General features: G+C 40.5%; 1 protein-coding gene across 1 annotated transcript in view; it reads left to right on the top strand.

Annotated features, from left to right (window-relative positions):
* The first annotated feature begins 1650 nt into the window (after positions 1 to 1650).
* The window catches only part of Akr1d1 (aldo-keto reductase family 1, member D1), a 25777-nt gene continuing 10676 nt past the window's right edge, over positions 1651 to 16751 (top strand). Inside the window, exons 1-4 of the mRNA XM_013021660.1 lie at positions 1651 to 1743; positions 4403 to 4570; positions 8615 to 8731; positions 15532 to 15609. Coding sequence (XP_012877114.1) covers positions 1651 to 1743; positions 4403 to 4570; positions 8615 to 8731; positions 15532 to 15609 — 456 coding nt within the window. The remainder of the gene's footprint in view (positions 1744 to 4402; positions 4571 to 8614; positions 8732 to 15531; positions 15610 to 16751) is intronic.

The following is a 16751-nucleotide window of genomic DNA, read 5'->3' on the forward strand; positions in this document are numbered from 1 at the left end:
TAACTTGCTTTTTCACTTTTGTAGGGGGTTTACACTTGGGTTTGCCTTGAATCTCAGAGACTTCAGACTTGGACTTTTGGATAATGTTAGGACAGTTAAGATTTGGGGAAATCTTGGAGAAGGAATGAAGCCATTTTGTATTGTGATATGGACATGAGCCTTTGGAGTCCAGGGACAGAGATGCTATAGTTTGGATCTGAAGTGACCAGCAGTGCACTATGTGTCCAAGGCTTGGTGCTCAGCTGGCTGCTATTGGGAGCTGGTGGAACCTTTCAGACATGGGGCCTAGATGAAGGAGTTAATTGGAATTGGAACCCTTTCCTGTCTCTCCCTCTGATCTCCCGCCACTGAGATGAACAAGACGTTGTTCTGTCGTACGGGAACTTGTTGGCGAGAAACAGAGCAGCCACATTTTGAGAGGTCGAATTGGGAGTCTTTATTGGAAAGCTGGCAACTGCAGGCAAACCCCTGTCTCAAAGACCTATAGCCCAGAATGTAGCTTGCACAAAGCTTTTAAAGACAAAAACTACATATTTGGGGTGGAGACCCACGCCTAGCAAAAGCAGATCACACAAGGAGATACTCAGGAACAAGCATTCTCTGTAGCAAAGCTTTCTTGGGGTTAAACAACCTGACATTTACACTTCAGTGAATGGCCTATCTCACCTCTTGGCTCTTCGACAAGGCACCAGATGGCTGTGAGATCCAGGTGATGTTACTTAAACCCAGCATCTTTATTTCAGTTCCTGCCATGATCTACTGTGAGCCACAGGACCAAGGCAAGTGTCCATAACTGTGAGCCTTCAGGAACTTTTACTTCTCAAATGATAATGCATCTCACTGAAATGGAAACAGCAAGTCATAGTGATGGAAAACTGTGTAATATAACACCCATTACTCTCTTTGTAATCACTCTTAGTTAGCAGTCTAACTGTGGCCTGTGCTTGGGTTTATACAGTGTGTGTGTACAGTCTGGTACCATCCTCAGTTTCAGGCTTCAGTGGGGACCTTGGAATGTATCCCACAGACAAACAGAATAGGGAACTACTATATTTGAAGAGGTGATTAGGTTAAATGAAGACATGAAGTTTAGTTCATCGTGGTGATCTTAGAATCCTTGTAGAAGACACCAGAGAGCTGAGTATCTCTCCCTCTTTGCTCTCTGTGCGCTCTCTCTCTCTCTCTCTCTCTGTCTCTCTCTGTCTCTCTCTCTCCTTCCACCTCCACTCTTTATCATACTATGAACCTATTCTTTTATAGTTGAAGAAACTTTAAGCTATGTATGCTGTTGTTTTACTGACAAAAGCATCCTAACTGATGGAAGAAAAGGTAAATGAGTTTCCCTTTGCATTTGCAATCTTTTCTTTGCAGAAAACAGAGCTAAAGCGGATGAAAGGTTATGTTATTTACCTGCCTCTGATGAAGTTCAAAGGACAACCATGCTAAGGATTTCAGAATAGACTGGGGGCAAAAAAAAAAGAAAGAAACAGATTGAGAAATAGATTTGTTCATCTCTCCTCCCTTCCCTTGCTCCTCCCACCCCTCCTCTCTTTGATAAAATATGCTGGAGAACACCTTTTCAAGCAGCTTATTTTTTTTGCTCAGGAATCACTGCTGGAGCACTGGGACTTCAGACTGTCTCTCTGCAAGATGTACCTTAGTGCAAAGAATCACCGCATCCTTCTAAGTGATGGAAACAGCATTCCCATCATTGGGCTGGGTACCTATTCAGACCCTGTACCGGTAAGTTTTGCTCATTTCCTCTCTGTTTTTGTCTCTTATTTTCTTTCATTCTCTCATTTTCTGTTTCTCACTTGTCTCTCTCATTTTCTCTTTCTCACTTTTTTCTCTCTGTTTTCTTTTCTTTCACACACTGGCCTAAAGTATAATCTGTAATTCATTTTGAGTTGATCACATTGATTTTCTTTCATAATAATAAAAACAGACTTCTAAGAACAACGGTTTGCTTACCCCGGTATGATCCAAAGGTTAAACTTGATCAGTTCATGGTTAAATATTAGTTTATGGCTTATGGAGATTTGGTGGGTTTTCTTTTTCCTGTGTCTGGAGAGATAAGGATGTAGGATGTGTCCAGGGAAGGCCAAGGCTAGCGCAGCTACTACACGGAACAGAGGTTAGAAGTGATGGTAATTGGCTTTAAAATGCAAGTTGAGACTGGATTGGTAAGGGTCCTAGATAACATAAAGAGAAGAAACTGCATTGTACAGAACTGAAAAATCATCTGACCTTTAGTGGAAGGGTAAAAGCCTACCTGGATCTGTGTTTTTGCAAGATAACTCTAGTGACAGCATACAGAATGGGAGACAGGGGCACAGAAATAAACGAACAGGACCAAGAGTAGTTGCTTGTATCACAATCCTTGGAAGTGGCACTGTGGCTCAGGTGATAAAGTGCTAGCCTTGTGCAAAGGAGCTCAGGGACAGCGCCCAGGCCCTGAGTTCAAGCTCAGTGACCAACCAAAACAAACAAACAAAAAATCCTGAATACACAATCTTACATGCCACTGCGGTATTGCAGTATTGCAGTATTTATTTATTGAGTGGTGATACCGGGCTTGAACTCAGGGCCTTGCTCTCTTGCCTGGCTTTTTCACTCAGTCTTGGTACTCACATCTCCACTTTCAACATCTCTGGCAAATTAGAGATAAGAGTCTCGTGGATTTTTCTGCCCCAGTTGGCTCAAGCTTGTGAGAAGCTAGGATGACAGGTGTGAGTCACCAGCACCTGGCTGTCACTGTGTTTTTTGGTGATCATATAACACAGGAAAGTGTACTCACAGAACAAGTCTCTGATGAGTCTGTATCCTTGGTCACCTCCCATTCTTTCTTTACCTTTTTACCTGTTTTATATTCTTGATTCCAAGCTCATTTTATGCAGACTCCAAATCCATACGTAATCCTCTCATTTTGTCTCCTCCACGTGGGTATGGAATGGCTATTCAAAATCACCGGAGTACTAGATATACTTGAGTGTCACCCCAAGCTATTGAATCTGGCTCTCTAGGGGTAAAAGTGAGAATCGGCCTTTATCAGCTCCCTAGGAGGTTCTGTTGTGCAACCCAATTTGGACTCCAAGTGCTCCAGCAACTATAACTCAACAAGACGAAACTAGACTCATCATCTCCCCTGCCTAAAGTATGCTTCTAACAAATGACATCGTGCCTCCCAGCCACCCATGCCAAAATTCAGAATTCTTGCCTTCATTCTGCCCTCTTCCTGGTCTCTCAGGGCCCTCCATTACATCCAGATAACCTCTGAGTCCCTGTTGATTTTCTCTCCAAAACAATCGCCACTTCCCTCTGTAGTGCCACTGTTTTTCCGTTAAGCTTCACCTCTTGTTTATCTTCCAGTTTTGTCTCTTGACAATTCGTTATTCCAATGGCTGGCTCCTTGTCAACCATGGGGAGAATTTTGCACCTCTTACCCTGTACTCAGAACCCTTGTGGGTTAGCTGACTTGTGAGCTCCATCAGCTCTTCCTCCCCCAGCTCTCCGTGTGTGTAAAACACGATCTAAATTCCCAAACGACTCTCTCATCTCTGTGCCTTGGAACTCAATGCCCTCTGCCTGAATCAACTTCTCTGGCTTTGATCTTTTAGGTGACTTCACTATACTTTTAAGACTTAGAGCAAAGGCTCTCTCTTCTTAGGAACCCATCTCCTTGCCAGCACCCCCATCCCTATCGTACACCCCTCCTCTGTGTTTATCTAGCAATTGAGCTTGCTTGACTCCATCCATGCTGGTGCTTATCATGGGATGATGCTGTTTCTCTGTGGTTTTCCTCACTAGGTTGTGGCATTTGTTGGGAAAGAGACCTTATCTTGTTCAGTGTTAGAGTGTCCAGGATGTGTGTCTGGCCCTACAACTTGAGCCATAGCCTCAGCCCTTTCTATTTTCTGTTGTTGATTTGGATAGGTCTTGGGTGGTTGGGTTTTTGTTTTTGTTTTTTTGCCTGAAGCTATCCTGGACCATTCACCATCTCCTGTATGCTGTCCACATGGTTGCGACCGCAGGCACAAATGCCCAGTTCATTGGCTGAGATGAAGCTCTTACTGACTTTTTGCCCAGGCAAACTGTGACCTTCTTGCTCTCTCTTTGCCACAGTAGCGGAGATTCCAGACGGAGAGGCACTCTACTTGGCCTCAAGTTACATTTCTAAAGCTACAAAGCTGACAGCACACCTGGGGTGAATGGATTTAGCCTGCCAAAGGAGAAGTGCACTCTAGGAGATCCCTTCTGTTGCCACCCATAGCTTTTTAATCACAACAGCATGGAATGGAGGGTTGTCACATTAGCTGTAGCTCATGCAAAGTGGTCTAACGAATGAAAATTAAGCTCAAGGCTCCTCTATCTTCCTCTCAACCCCATCTCCCTGTCACCATAGAATTCCAAGGGGTCCTGTTTGGAGTCAGTGAAGACTGCCATCGACGTTGGGTACCGCCACTTTGATGGGGCCTATATCTACCATAATGAGCATGAGGTGGGTGATGCCATCAGAGCCAAGATCGCAGAAGGAAAAGTAAAGAGGGAGGACATTTTCTACTGCGGAAAGGTAAGATCTGGACTCTGCGCTTGCTCCATCTCTTTATATTCATGGTACAATTTCTGTTTCTCCCTGCTAAACACTGTTAGGCCTACCAAGGGGGGGGGGGGCATCTCCTCTTCTTCCTTCTCAGTGCTCAGATTCTCAGTGTTGCCAAGAACATAAGGATCTATTAGACTGCTAACGATGAGGGTGAAACGTTTTCTTCATATTGATTTCAAAGTATATCAGTTGGAATAATGCCAATTCTATAATCTGTATACTAGAAAACTGGGATGCAGTGGGAAAGATGAAAGCGGTTTATATTATATAAGCATTTGCCAAAGCTCTCTTAAAAGAATAGTCTTCTGTTTGTCCATATATTACTACTTTTTAAACGGAGGTAAAATTCACCTGCCACATTATGTCAAGATTGCACCCATCACAATGAGCTAATTTCATAATACCTTTATCCATAAGGAAACCGGTGTCCAATAGTAATCCTTTCCACACATTTCTCTTGCCCAGTCACTGATAACTGTCATTTTCCTATTCTTGATATTTCATTCCATTTATAAAGTCATACAAGTAACCTTTTGAATCTCCTTCTATCACTTAGTACAATGTTTCCAAAAGTTCATCCACACAGAACTGAAAATATACCTATCTCATAACCTGACAGTGATACATATACTACAGAGCTTTTGCTCTGATGAGTATCATTAATTCAGAGATTTAGAGTAGCACTGATTAGGAGACTCAAAACTAGGACCAAGCCTCAGGCCCAATAGGATGGGCATCTGAACTGTGATACATACAATACAGTATGTAAGGAAGCATGAATGAAGTGCAACTAAGCAAGTCAATGGGGAACATGTTTGAAAAACAGGATGTAAGGGGGAAAGGGAAGTCATCAATAGTATTCCATTTTCATTGTCATTTAGAATATATTTATAAAGAGTGACTATAGAACCAGGCAAGGAAAATATAAACCCAAGAGTATGTGTCCTTTGCATGCGTGATACTGAGTGGCCTTCCTACACAAGTAAAAGTCTATTTCCTTACCTCTTAGGCAATACTTGATTATTCACCTTCCATCTGTGTGTGTGTGTGTGTGCATGTATGTGTGCATAGTTACACTCTTTTATTTTTCTTCCAGTCCTGGGGCTTGAATTTAGGGCCAGGGTGCTGTCCCTGAGCTTCTTTTGCTCAAGGCTAGTTCTGTACCACTTGAGCAGTGCCACATTTGGCTTTATCTGAGAGGTTTGTTGAAGATAAGAGTCTCATGGACTTTCTTGCCAGGGCTGGCTTCAAACTGTGATCCTTAGATCTCGGTAGTGAGGATTATAGGCATGAGTCACCAGTGCCAAGCTAGTTGCACTCTAATGGATACAAAATAATTTCTGTCTGTGTCCATGGCTACTGAATGTTTGGATTCAGCCAACTACAAAAAGAAAAATTCAGAAAAACATATATATCTGTACTGAACATATACAAACTATTTACTTGTCACCTTTCCCCTACACTATATAGCATAGCAAAAATTTACATAGCATTTGTATTGCATTAGATAGTTGAAGTAATTTAAAGATAACTTAAAATATATAGGATGATGTGCAAATAGCATGAGCTGTGATATAAGGGAGTTCTGCCTCTTGGACACGAAAGAATGAACTATATACTGTATGTAACAAAAACAGTTTTCCTCTTTAAGGTAAATGACAGATGATGCTGAAATCATACAAAACAAAGTCTTGAACATTCTTTTACTATTGGATAATTACAAGTTTGAGAAAAATAATAATAAGCAGAGTATTGATGTGAGGAAGGAAAGAGGATTAAAAGAAGTAATTGAATGATTTTAGTAAACTCAGAAATGGGATCCAATTTTCAAACCAATGGATTTTTTTTGATAAGAGAAAATGGATATAAGTTAAAAAATAAGATCACTAATCTGAAAGTTACTTATTTGGGCTTAGGAGGACAACATATAAGCCTTTAGCTTAACCTAAGCTAGAATCATTTCTTACATAAATGCTAAAGTTAACATACGAAAACATGTTTCAGAAAGAGGGGAGGAGCCGGGAGCTGGTGTCTCATGCCTGTCATCCTAGCTACTAAGGAGGCTGAGATCTGAGGATCATGGTTCAAAGCCAGTCTGGGCAAGGAAAGTCCATAAGACTATCTCCAATAAACCACCAGAAAACTGGAAGTGGCGCTGTGGCTCAAGTGGTAGAGCGCTAGCCTTGAACTGAAGAGCTGAGGGAAAGCACCCAGGCCCAGAGGTCAAGCCCCACAACCAAGAAAGGAAGGAAAGAAGGAAGGAAGGAAGGAAGGAAGGAAGGTAGAGAGAGAGAGAGAGAGAGAGAAGGGAAGAGGGGGGAGGAATGGTAGAAAATGGAGACAGGAAGGGTGGGCAAATATTATCATAATATTCAATGTACATATTTGAAAAATCAAACCAGGTAACTTGAAGAGACAGGTGAGGTTCCGATAGATGAGGGAGAAGACAAGAGTGATGTTGATCAAGATGCATTATACTGTACATTGTACTGTACATTGTTCTGTACATGTAGTATACATTGTACATTTAAACTGACATGTTGAACTGAAACCCTTTTGCACAACTACTTAAAGATAATTGCTTAAAATATATATAATTAATAAAAATAATAATAATAAAAGAAAGAAGTGGACTGGAGACAGAGCTCCATGGCAGACAAGGCCTGGGATTTGCTCTCCAGTACATACACACACTCAGAAGAAAAATGTGGTCAAATTATCCTTTGGCATCCTTAAATTTGTCCAAAAAGTCAAGAGCAACTCACATAAGCACAGTACGAGTACAAGTGAACAGGAAATGTATGTGTAGCTGAGTTCAGTGGTAGACAACCACTGTTGCTCCAGGAAGATAGGTTTTCAGTGCAGCTCCTGGGAGGCGTGGAGAGCTGGCTATGTGCACAGGCTTTGCTGCTAGCTTCTACCCTCACCCCCAAGTCACCGTATATTGATTCCATATAACATGATGTGAAGTAGTGCACAACCACTTAGCTGTATGTCCTAGATCTGCTGCAACCAGTTGTGCCTTGCTTCACATCTGGACCTCAATCTTCCTCTCCATAAAATGAGGACAATGGTACTGACCACCTCCTAAATTGTTAATGATTGACCATTTAGAAAACATTGAAGTAGTACCTGACACATAGCTAACATCATACATAACATGTATTAAAGAAAAGTAAAGTAAAATATAGAAGAGATTTCCCACCCCGTGAAGAGATAGTAGCAATTTAACACCAGAAGAATCAGAAAAGTTGGGCCAACTAAGCCTTAATTTTTTCAGTATGTAACCTTTCATAGATTAAATAAATCCTTAGTCAGGCTGGAAAGGTGGCTCAGTGGTAGAGCACTTGCGTTGCATGCATGAGGCCCTGGGTTTGATTCCTCAGCATCTCATAAGAAGAAAACAAAAAGCCGGAAGTGGCGCTGTGGCTCAAGTGGTAGAGCGCTAGCCTTGAGCTGAAGAGCTGAGGGACAGCGCCCAGGCCAAGAGTTCAAGTCCACGACCGGACCCCTCCCCACCAAAAAAAAAAAAATCCCTAGTCAAAATAAGATTGACCTGGAGTCTGAGAAAGATCATCTGAAGACACTGAGGCAAGAAAAGAAATTTAAATCTATGCAAGGTTTTTAAATGCCACCAGCTTTCTTTTACCAACTGAAGGATCCAGTGAGGTCAGTTACATTGCCCAGCCAACTTCCCAGCCAGGTTATGTCAGAATATTGAACTAGATCTGTGTACCCTGGTGGCATAATGGATAAAAGTGAAAACACTGAGGGAAATCAATGCAGGGCAGAGACTTGGTCATCGAATTTGGTTCTCTGTGGCCAGATGTTCAAGTCTCTTGCACTACATTCATTCTCTGGTGTCAAGGATTTTGTCAATTCATCCTATGCTAGATGACACTGAAGCATAAATTCTTTTTTTTGTTTGTTTGTAAGATGAAATGTGTAGTAGTGCTTCACAGGGAATAGAGGGCTGTGACATTCATTAACTATTCCTCTTGATTCTTCCAGCTATGGGCTACGAACCATGTTCCGGAGATGGTCCGTCCAACCCTGGAGAGGACGCTCAAAACCCTACAGCTGGATTACGTGGATCTCTATATCATTGAAATTCCCATGGCCTTTAAGGTGAGCTCAGATGCCTAGCAGTTAGACCTCACACCCCATGAGCTGACAGCTATGTGCAGGAAGCATACCATTTCTGGGCTGTCACTTAGTGGCATGGAATGTTATCTGTTAACACTAACCTGGTCTGACCAATGTCCCAAATGATTCTGTAAGCCAACTTAGGCCTGAATTCTTAACTTGATATAGTTTCTGCTCTACTATGTTTTTGCCAGTATAGTTGACACTTTTTCCATCAAGTAGTCACATAACTTTGGTCCACATTTTGATTGCCAGCATCCAAACACATCCTTTTTCTCTTTACATAGTCATAAAAATGGCACCATACAGCATCATGCACAGTAGTAGACAGATATAAAAACATATTTGTCTATCTCTTCCAATAGGAATCAACCTAAAGAATGGTCAGATTTTTGGAGCTACATCCAAGGCCAAAGTATCCAGATGTTATTGATTGCTCTGTTCAAATGTGATATTACCTCTATCTCTCTCTGTTCATAGACACACTGTAAATTTAACACACCCAAGACATACAATGCAGAGTAGCAACTGCTTTAAAATATAATTTAGAGAAGGAAAGATTAAAGAAGAAAACCTAATATCCACAAGTATACTTATCTTTCTTGCAGGACCTTACAAAAAGATTTAAAGAAAGAAAAGAATAGAGGGGGTGAGAAGGGAGAAAGAATCCCAACAAGCCAGTGTTTTCCTACTAATTCTCAAAGCTTAGCTTAGCTTTAGTTGGCTGATTGATCCAGACAGACCAAACAACAATATAACCAGATGCCGGATTATCATATCAGAAATTGCCAGTACCCAGCTGGAGGTAGAAGATTCCTCCTTGTTCACAATTTCAGTCTGATCTGATCAACTCTGTCCATTACTTGGAACATACCACCTCTGTATTACTCAGAACTCTTGTGGTAGATGCAGAAATTCAATTCAAATTGACCTGAGGCAGGGACAGGGGAGGAAAAACAAAGAAACTACAAATTTGTATCTAATTCAGATACAACTGGATTCAGAAGTTCAAACCTTATATCTGTATTCTGGCCCTTTCTCCATCCTCACATGCTCCCCAAAGCTCTATTTATCATGGCAAAATGCTATTGGCTTGACAATTAGCCATTGCTAATTCAAGTTGAGAATTCAAGGAAAGCGAGACCACATCTTCTTCTGGTTAGTCTGTCTTGGGTCCTTGTGGGCCTAGTTCCTTGGCCATTGGTTTCTGTGGGCAAGAATAGAAACTGAATCAATCCAGCCAAACAAAAGCAAGGGAGTTCTTTCAGAGAAGAAGCCATAGGGATAGTGGCAACCAAAATAATAAATTTCCACTGTATTCATTAATTAGATGTCACCAAATGACAAATGGAAGAAGCATGGGTGCCAGAGTGAGGCTACCTCGCTTGAATCCAGCCCTGCCAGAGTGACAGGGTTGTCAACTTATCCCTTACCTCTCTCCCACATCCACAAAGTATGGTGAAATAGAAAGCGCAGGGCCTTGGGAGTCACACAGGTAGAAAAGGGACTCGTGTTTAGCTTTGTTACTTAATAGAATAGGGACTATGATCTTTCCGAACTCAAATTCCATTGCCAATGGAAGAGAGATAATTAATTTGTAGGTATTGTGAAGAGTTACTAAAATTAGTATGCAAAGTTGCTACTGGCACCCTGTCTATATTGTGTAGATAAACAATTAAAGATAATATTTAAAAGTTTTAGCCGAAAGGAACCATCGGCCTCAATAACTTCACTGCTTGCATAAAGAAGTCGAAGCTCCCAAGGATGGGCTAGTTTATTCATGTTAAAAGCGGTAGGCTCATAGACACACTGTAAGTGCAACATCCATTCTCATTCCCCCCCCTCTGCTTCCTCCTCCTCTCAAGCCTCACAATAGACTGCAGGTGTCACATCCAGAGCCCTTGTCCTCACTCATATAATGTTGACTCTTGTCCAGATGGTAGGGTTTCTATCTGAGATTTAAAATTGAGGGAAACCCTTGTATTTAAAAGTTAGAACATGAAGTTTGCTTTTCTACAGTTGTAGTAATTTTTCCAAATTTTACAAATATTTACTTTCAGAGAAAGTAAATAGAGAATTTGTTTATATGCTTGGTAGGTTCAAGGCCATAGGTAGTGAAACTTTTACCAGAAAAAAAAAATGACACAGCATAATGACATTCCTTCTCAATGAATCTGCAATTGAGAAACCAATACTCCTGTAAAGTCAGACTGATTTTGAATCTCATGATTCTTAATAAAAAAAACCTCTTTTCTTCTTAAAAGATTTGTTATCTTTTGTCAAGAAGCAAATATATTTTCAGAACAACAAAATATATTATTTAAAAAAAAAAGATGGGCACTAGTGGCTCACACTGTAATCTTAGCTACTCAGGAGGCTGAGATCTGAGGATCGCCGTTCAAAGCCAGCCTGGGCAGGAAAGTCTGTGAGACTCTTATCTCCAGTAAACAACTCAGAAAATAGGAAGTGGTGCTGTGGTTCAAGTAGTAGAGTGTTCTCCTTGAGCTGAAGAGCTGAGGGCAGCGCTCAGGCCCAGAATTCCGACAAAAAAAAAAGTGAAGAAACATGAGAGTCTATCATGTGGATTTTTAGAAGGCTGAATTCTTTCTCTCATGTGGCCTGGCATGAGGGAGAGGCAGAGGAGAAAGGAAGGGAAGGATACAAGGATGAAGAGATTGATAGACACAGTGCAGATGCAAGTGTTGATCATGGAAGCATCCAACGTAGGCCCAAGATTGACAAGTACTTAAAATCTGAGAAAGAAAACAATAATGTAACAGTTAATGAAGGAGGTACAGGCTACTGAAGATTATGGTAGAATGAAGAAATTCAAAAAGCAAGACATAGGAAGAGAGACTGAAGTAAACATTTGAGTCATAAGTATTGAGAAAGTCAAGGAGTTTAGGAATCAGAGACTGGAGGGGTAATTAATGTGAGTAATAATGTAGTATCAAGAAGAAGGGAGACTTGTTTCCTGTTCTCATCCAGATAGGAGGAAATGGAAAAGGGCGGGGGGAACTTTGCTAAAGAGAACAATGGGAGAAGTATTATTTGTCCAGAAGAAAGTTTTATAAAGGTGAATTATTATGAGGGAAAAAAATTAGGAAAAGCTTCAGAATAAAGTGGGAATTTGTGAAATTGCTTCATTCCCCTTACCAGTTGATTTTGTGCTGATAAAAAAAAAATGCCTGAGCGGGCACTGGTGGCTCATTCCTATAATCCTAGCTACTAAGGAGGCTGAGATCTGAGGATTGAGGTTCAAAGGCAGCCCAGGCAGGAAAGCCTGTGAACTCTTATCTCTAATAAACCACTCAGAAAACCGGAAGTGGCGCTGTGGCTCAAGCCTTGAGCTGAAGAGCTGAGGGACAGCGCCCAGGCCCAGAGTTCAAGCCTCATGACCAATAACAGGAACAATAAAAAGAATGCCTGAGATTGGGTAATTCATAGTAAGCAGAAATTCACTGGCTGATAGCCCTAGAAGTGTCTGTAACGAAAATTCTGATACCTGGAAAAGGGCTGAGAGAGCAAATCCACTCCTGTAGACACCTTCAAAAATGGCAATAGTCTACACACACAAACCCTTCTCACTAGTCACTGCCTGACACTGGGGATTAAATCTCCAACACTCAAAGGTGTCCTAGGGACCCTTCAAATCACAGTAAGCTCCAAGAAGAAAATCCTCTTGCCAAAGGCAACAGAAACACCAGTGCTACAAATCCAGTGTTCATTTTGCTCATACTAACCGATCTCTTGCCCTAGATGACTGCTCCCCCCTTCTTTAAACATTATTTTCCTGCTATGATCTCATCCTCTCATGGTTGGTTGGCTGCTCCTGCCCTGTAACCCATCAAATGTCATGCCTAGTATTTGTGCCCTTGATATTTTTGTTTTATGAGGCACATGTTCTCCATACATGAGGCCACCCAACCACACAGATTTAATACCATCTAGCAAAGGAGCCTAGTAGCCTTGTTAGTGCAGTACAGTGAGTCCATCTCATAATAATGTTTCACAGATTGTATTTCCCAAGTACAGTCTCCAATCATGACCTCTTTCTGAGCCCCAGATCTCCTTCTCTTTCCAACTGTCTTCTAAGATTCCTCCTTGAATATTGGATGATCATTTCAAAGTCAATGTGGGCATTGGGGTAAACTCAGTGGCAGAATACTTGCTGTAGCATGTGTAAGGCTATGGATTGGATCCCCAGCACTATCTAAAACAAAATGTATCTAAGATGATATTCTTTATTCCCAGCCCTGGCCTCAGGAACTGATTAGCACCATCTATACAAAGAATGTAGGATGCATGATTTTCCTCATTTGTAATAATTAGAATGTGTTTATAAATCTACAAGTAAACTCAAAGAATAGAAAAAGGCAAATAATTGCATTTGGATGTGATTAATTAAACAACACTCTAAATTGTCACACAATGAGGACAAAGGAGGATATTCTTAGGAGAGGTTCACAAGGGCTCAATAGCTAGGTACATAAGATCATATAAAATGATGCTTATCAAAATGAACTCCAAGAAATGGAAACAAGAGGTTTTTTTAATTATTCTGTTTGTGGTTCTATTTTTTTCACCCCCTTTGGTTTGTTCCCTTTTGTCAATATTGATTTCTATAGCCTTTGTCTTCTATTTAAGCTTATTGGATTTGGAGAGGGGTAGAGGAAGCACAGAAATGGTAGAACAAAGGGTGAACAAGTTCAGCAGTGATACTCACTAGACACTGTGTTGGACATGACGATACAACTGCCAAGCGAGGGGGGAACCAGAGGGGAAAAATTGGAAAAAAATGAGGGAGGGCAACACTATTCAAAAAGAAATGTATTTACTTCCTTATATACATACTACTTACATAACTGTAACCTCTCTGGATATCATCTTTACAATACATTTTGAATTGAAAAAAAAGAAGAAGCTAGGATCCACTTTCATTTCTCTCTGTCCTTCCCTGCCATCCCACCTAATTTCCAAGTCAGCGCAGAGATCTATGGGCTCTGTTCTGCTTTCTACATTAATTTATTTCCTTCTTTTTATCTCTCCTGCTATTTTCCCAGGCCAAGGCATTATCACATCTCATCTCTTACAGTAGCAACTTTGGTTGAACTTCCCAGAAGCAGACCTTAAGATGAGGCGGATCCATGTGGAGTGGTTTATTAGGAACCACTGATAGAAGAGTAGGAAAATGTGGCCTGGGAAGAAAATCCACCAAATAGAAACATAATAGAGAGAAAATTCCCACAGAGAGCAACTTTGGCTTAACCTCACAGGAACCTCTGGCCAAAGTTTGCCACATCTCAGAATCCCTTGGTCAAGGAACAGGAATACTCTGCAACTATTGTTTAAGAAAGTCTCATAATGGATGTAGATTGTTGGGCTGATGTCTATCTTTTAACAAATGGGTGTAAATCAGTGCTCTTCTGTGAAACATTCATGGCATCCAAGAAGGTCTTATTCAAGCTGCAATAACAAAATATGTTGGACTGAGTAACTCGTGAACTAGAGAAACTGATGGCTCTCAATTCCAGAGGCTGGAAAACGCAATCAAGTTCAAGGTGGCTTTCCATGCAGTGTGTGTGAAGGGCCCCATCTTCATAGATGGGATCTTCTATATTTTCTTACGGTGAAAGAAGTCTCGTGACAATGTCTCTTGAAGCAGGCCACCTGTGATACCAATTCCATTCTCATTTTCCTAAACTCCCTCTGCCTCATCCTCCCAAGCTCAATGACAGACTGTCATGATTTCTTGGTTCCAGACTCTTGGGCATTACAGTCTGAGCCCTTGTCCTTCCTTATGTAGTTAATGTTGACTTTTATTCTAAGGGTAGATTTTGATCTGAGCCTGAAATGTGGGGAGCACATGTACTTAAAGTTAGGAAGTAGAGTTTACTTTCCTGTGGTTTTGTAATTGCTTGTACAGCACTCTTTTTAAAGAAGGTAACTTGAGAATTTCTGTTTAACTTCTTCATAAGATCTAAGTTCAAAGACATAGATTTTCAAAAACACCAAGACTAACAGTTCTAATTCTCAACTACCCTATGGCTTTATTTATTTATTTTTTGGTGGGTTCAGGGAGTGTTTGTTTGGGGTTGATCTCAGGTCATACGAGCCTGTGCTCTACATTCTTGAACAATACCCCAGCTCTTTTATTTTTGTATTTTGCTTCTGAGATAGAGACTTTTTAACTTTTTCTGGGCAAGCCTCCACATTCTCAATCCTTTAATGTCTGCCTCCTGAGTGGCTTAGATTATAGGTGTGTGTCATGACCAGCGTTATTCCTTTCTTTTAAGAGAAATGCTGTCCTTAAGAGAGAACTCCATGGCTTCAAACTAATAACTTGTCATTCAATAAAGAAAAACTCACTCCATTCAGTAGAAATGTCAGGCAAAATAATGAGAAATACATCACATATATTGAGCAAATGAAAGAATTCTTAATCACACATAGGGGAAGAAAATATACATATCAGTGCAAAATAGATACAATAATATATATGCTAGATATAATAACATAGTAATATTACCATTATATTATATGATATAATAGTACCTATATTATATACTGTTATAGCTATTATGTGCATATAAAACACATATACTATTTAATATAGGGTTATGTAAATATATGAATAAGTAAACTTGAATTGCTTTCCTAAGATCAAAGTATGTAAGAACATAGACAATTCAAATTTTTAAATTTTAATTCCAAGACACAAATAAGATGAGTAACATTTTATTTTATTGTGTATATATATGTGTTTTGTATGTTTTTAACAGCCCGGAGATGAAATCTATCCTAAAGATGAAAATGGCAAATGGTTATATCATGAATCAAATCTGTGTGCCACTTGGGAGGTAAGTTCACACGGCTTCTTAGTTTAAAAAGTGACATTCTGAGTTGGGAAGGTGACTCAGTGGTAGAGTGATTGCTTACCATGCATGAAGCCCTGGGTTTAATTCCTCAGTACCACATAAACAGAAAAGCCAGAAGTGGTGCTGTGGCTCAAGTGGTAGAGTGCTAGCCTTGAGCACTGAGAGGCTTAGGGACAGAGCCCAGGCCCTAAGTTCAAGCCCCAGAACTGGCAAAAAAAAAAAAAAAGTGATATTCTTAGTCAGGTGGGGCCTTTGGCTTATGCCTGTAGTCCTTGCTACCTCCCAGGTAGCAAGAAACTGGGACAATCGCTGTTTGAGGCTAGTCTGAAACTACAGGATATCAGACTTAAGGAGAGAGGTGAAACCTTCTAGAATTTCACAAACAAGCCCACAAAGAAAGAAAATGGAATCATGAAAAGTAAAGAGTCTAAGATAGGAAACAAAAAGAAGACAAGACAGAAAGTGAAAAGATGAAAAATAGAAAATAACTCATCAGTTACACAGTGATAGCAATGATCAAAGAATATGTAAATAGTCTCAGCACCTCAAGTAAAAGCCAGTGGCTTGCCAGGTGCTGGTGGCTCTCGCCTGGCATCTGGAGTCTGGCTGAGACTGAGGATCATAGTGTTGTTGTACAAATACAATGGAATTACCCAAAATGGGTAAGTCATATATGTGTTCATTTACTATACATCAATTGTAACTTGATAAATATGTTGGATTTTTTCATTTAAGATTTACAAACTGAAACTATTTACATTCAGTGAGCATGATGTCAGCTTTATGTTGATCGTGTTTCTTCTATCATCAGTAACACCGGAGGCAAAAAGTTGATAGAACAGTTTTCAAAAAGCAGATGATATGCATTCTCAGAAATGTGGCACATACAGACCCATGTTGCAAAACCATTTAGAGGGCTTAAAGTGTGGCTCAAGTGGTAGACTGTCTGCCTAGTAAGCCCTAAATCCTAGTACCACCACAAGCTATTACTATCTTGGTTAAGAGAAAAAAGTATACATATAGATGGGGAAAACCAGTTGTTTAAGGATACAGGTGGACCTGTTGCAACAATGAGAAGTACAAGTTGTCATGTCCAAAACGAGCTTTACAATGTCGGTGCGGGA

Source organism: Dipodomys ordii, unplaced genomic scaffold (assembly GCF_000151885.1).
Source record: "Dipodomys ordii isolate 6190 unplaced genomic scaffold, Dord_2.0 Scaffold56, whole genome shotgun sequence".
In the NCBI taxonomy this organism is placed as follows: Eukaryota; Metazoa; Chordata; class Mammalia; order Rodentia; family Heteromyidae; genus Dipodomys; species Dipodomys ordii.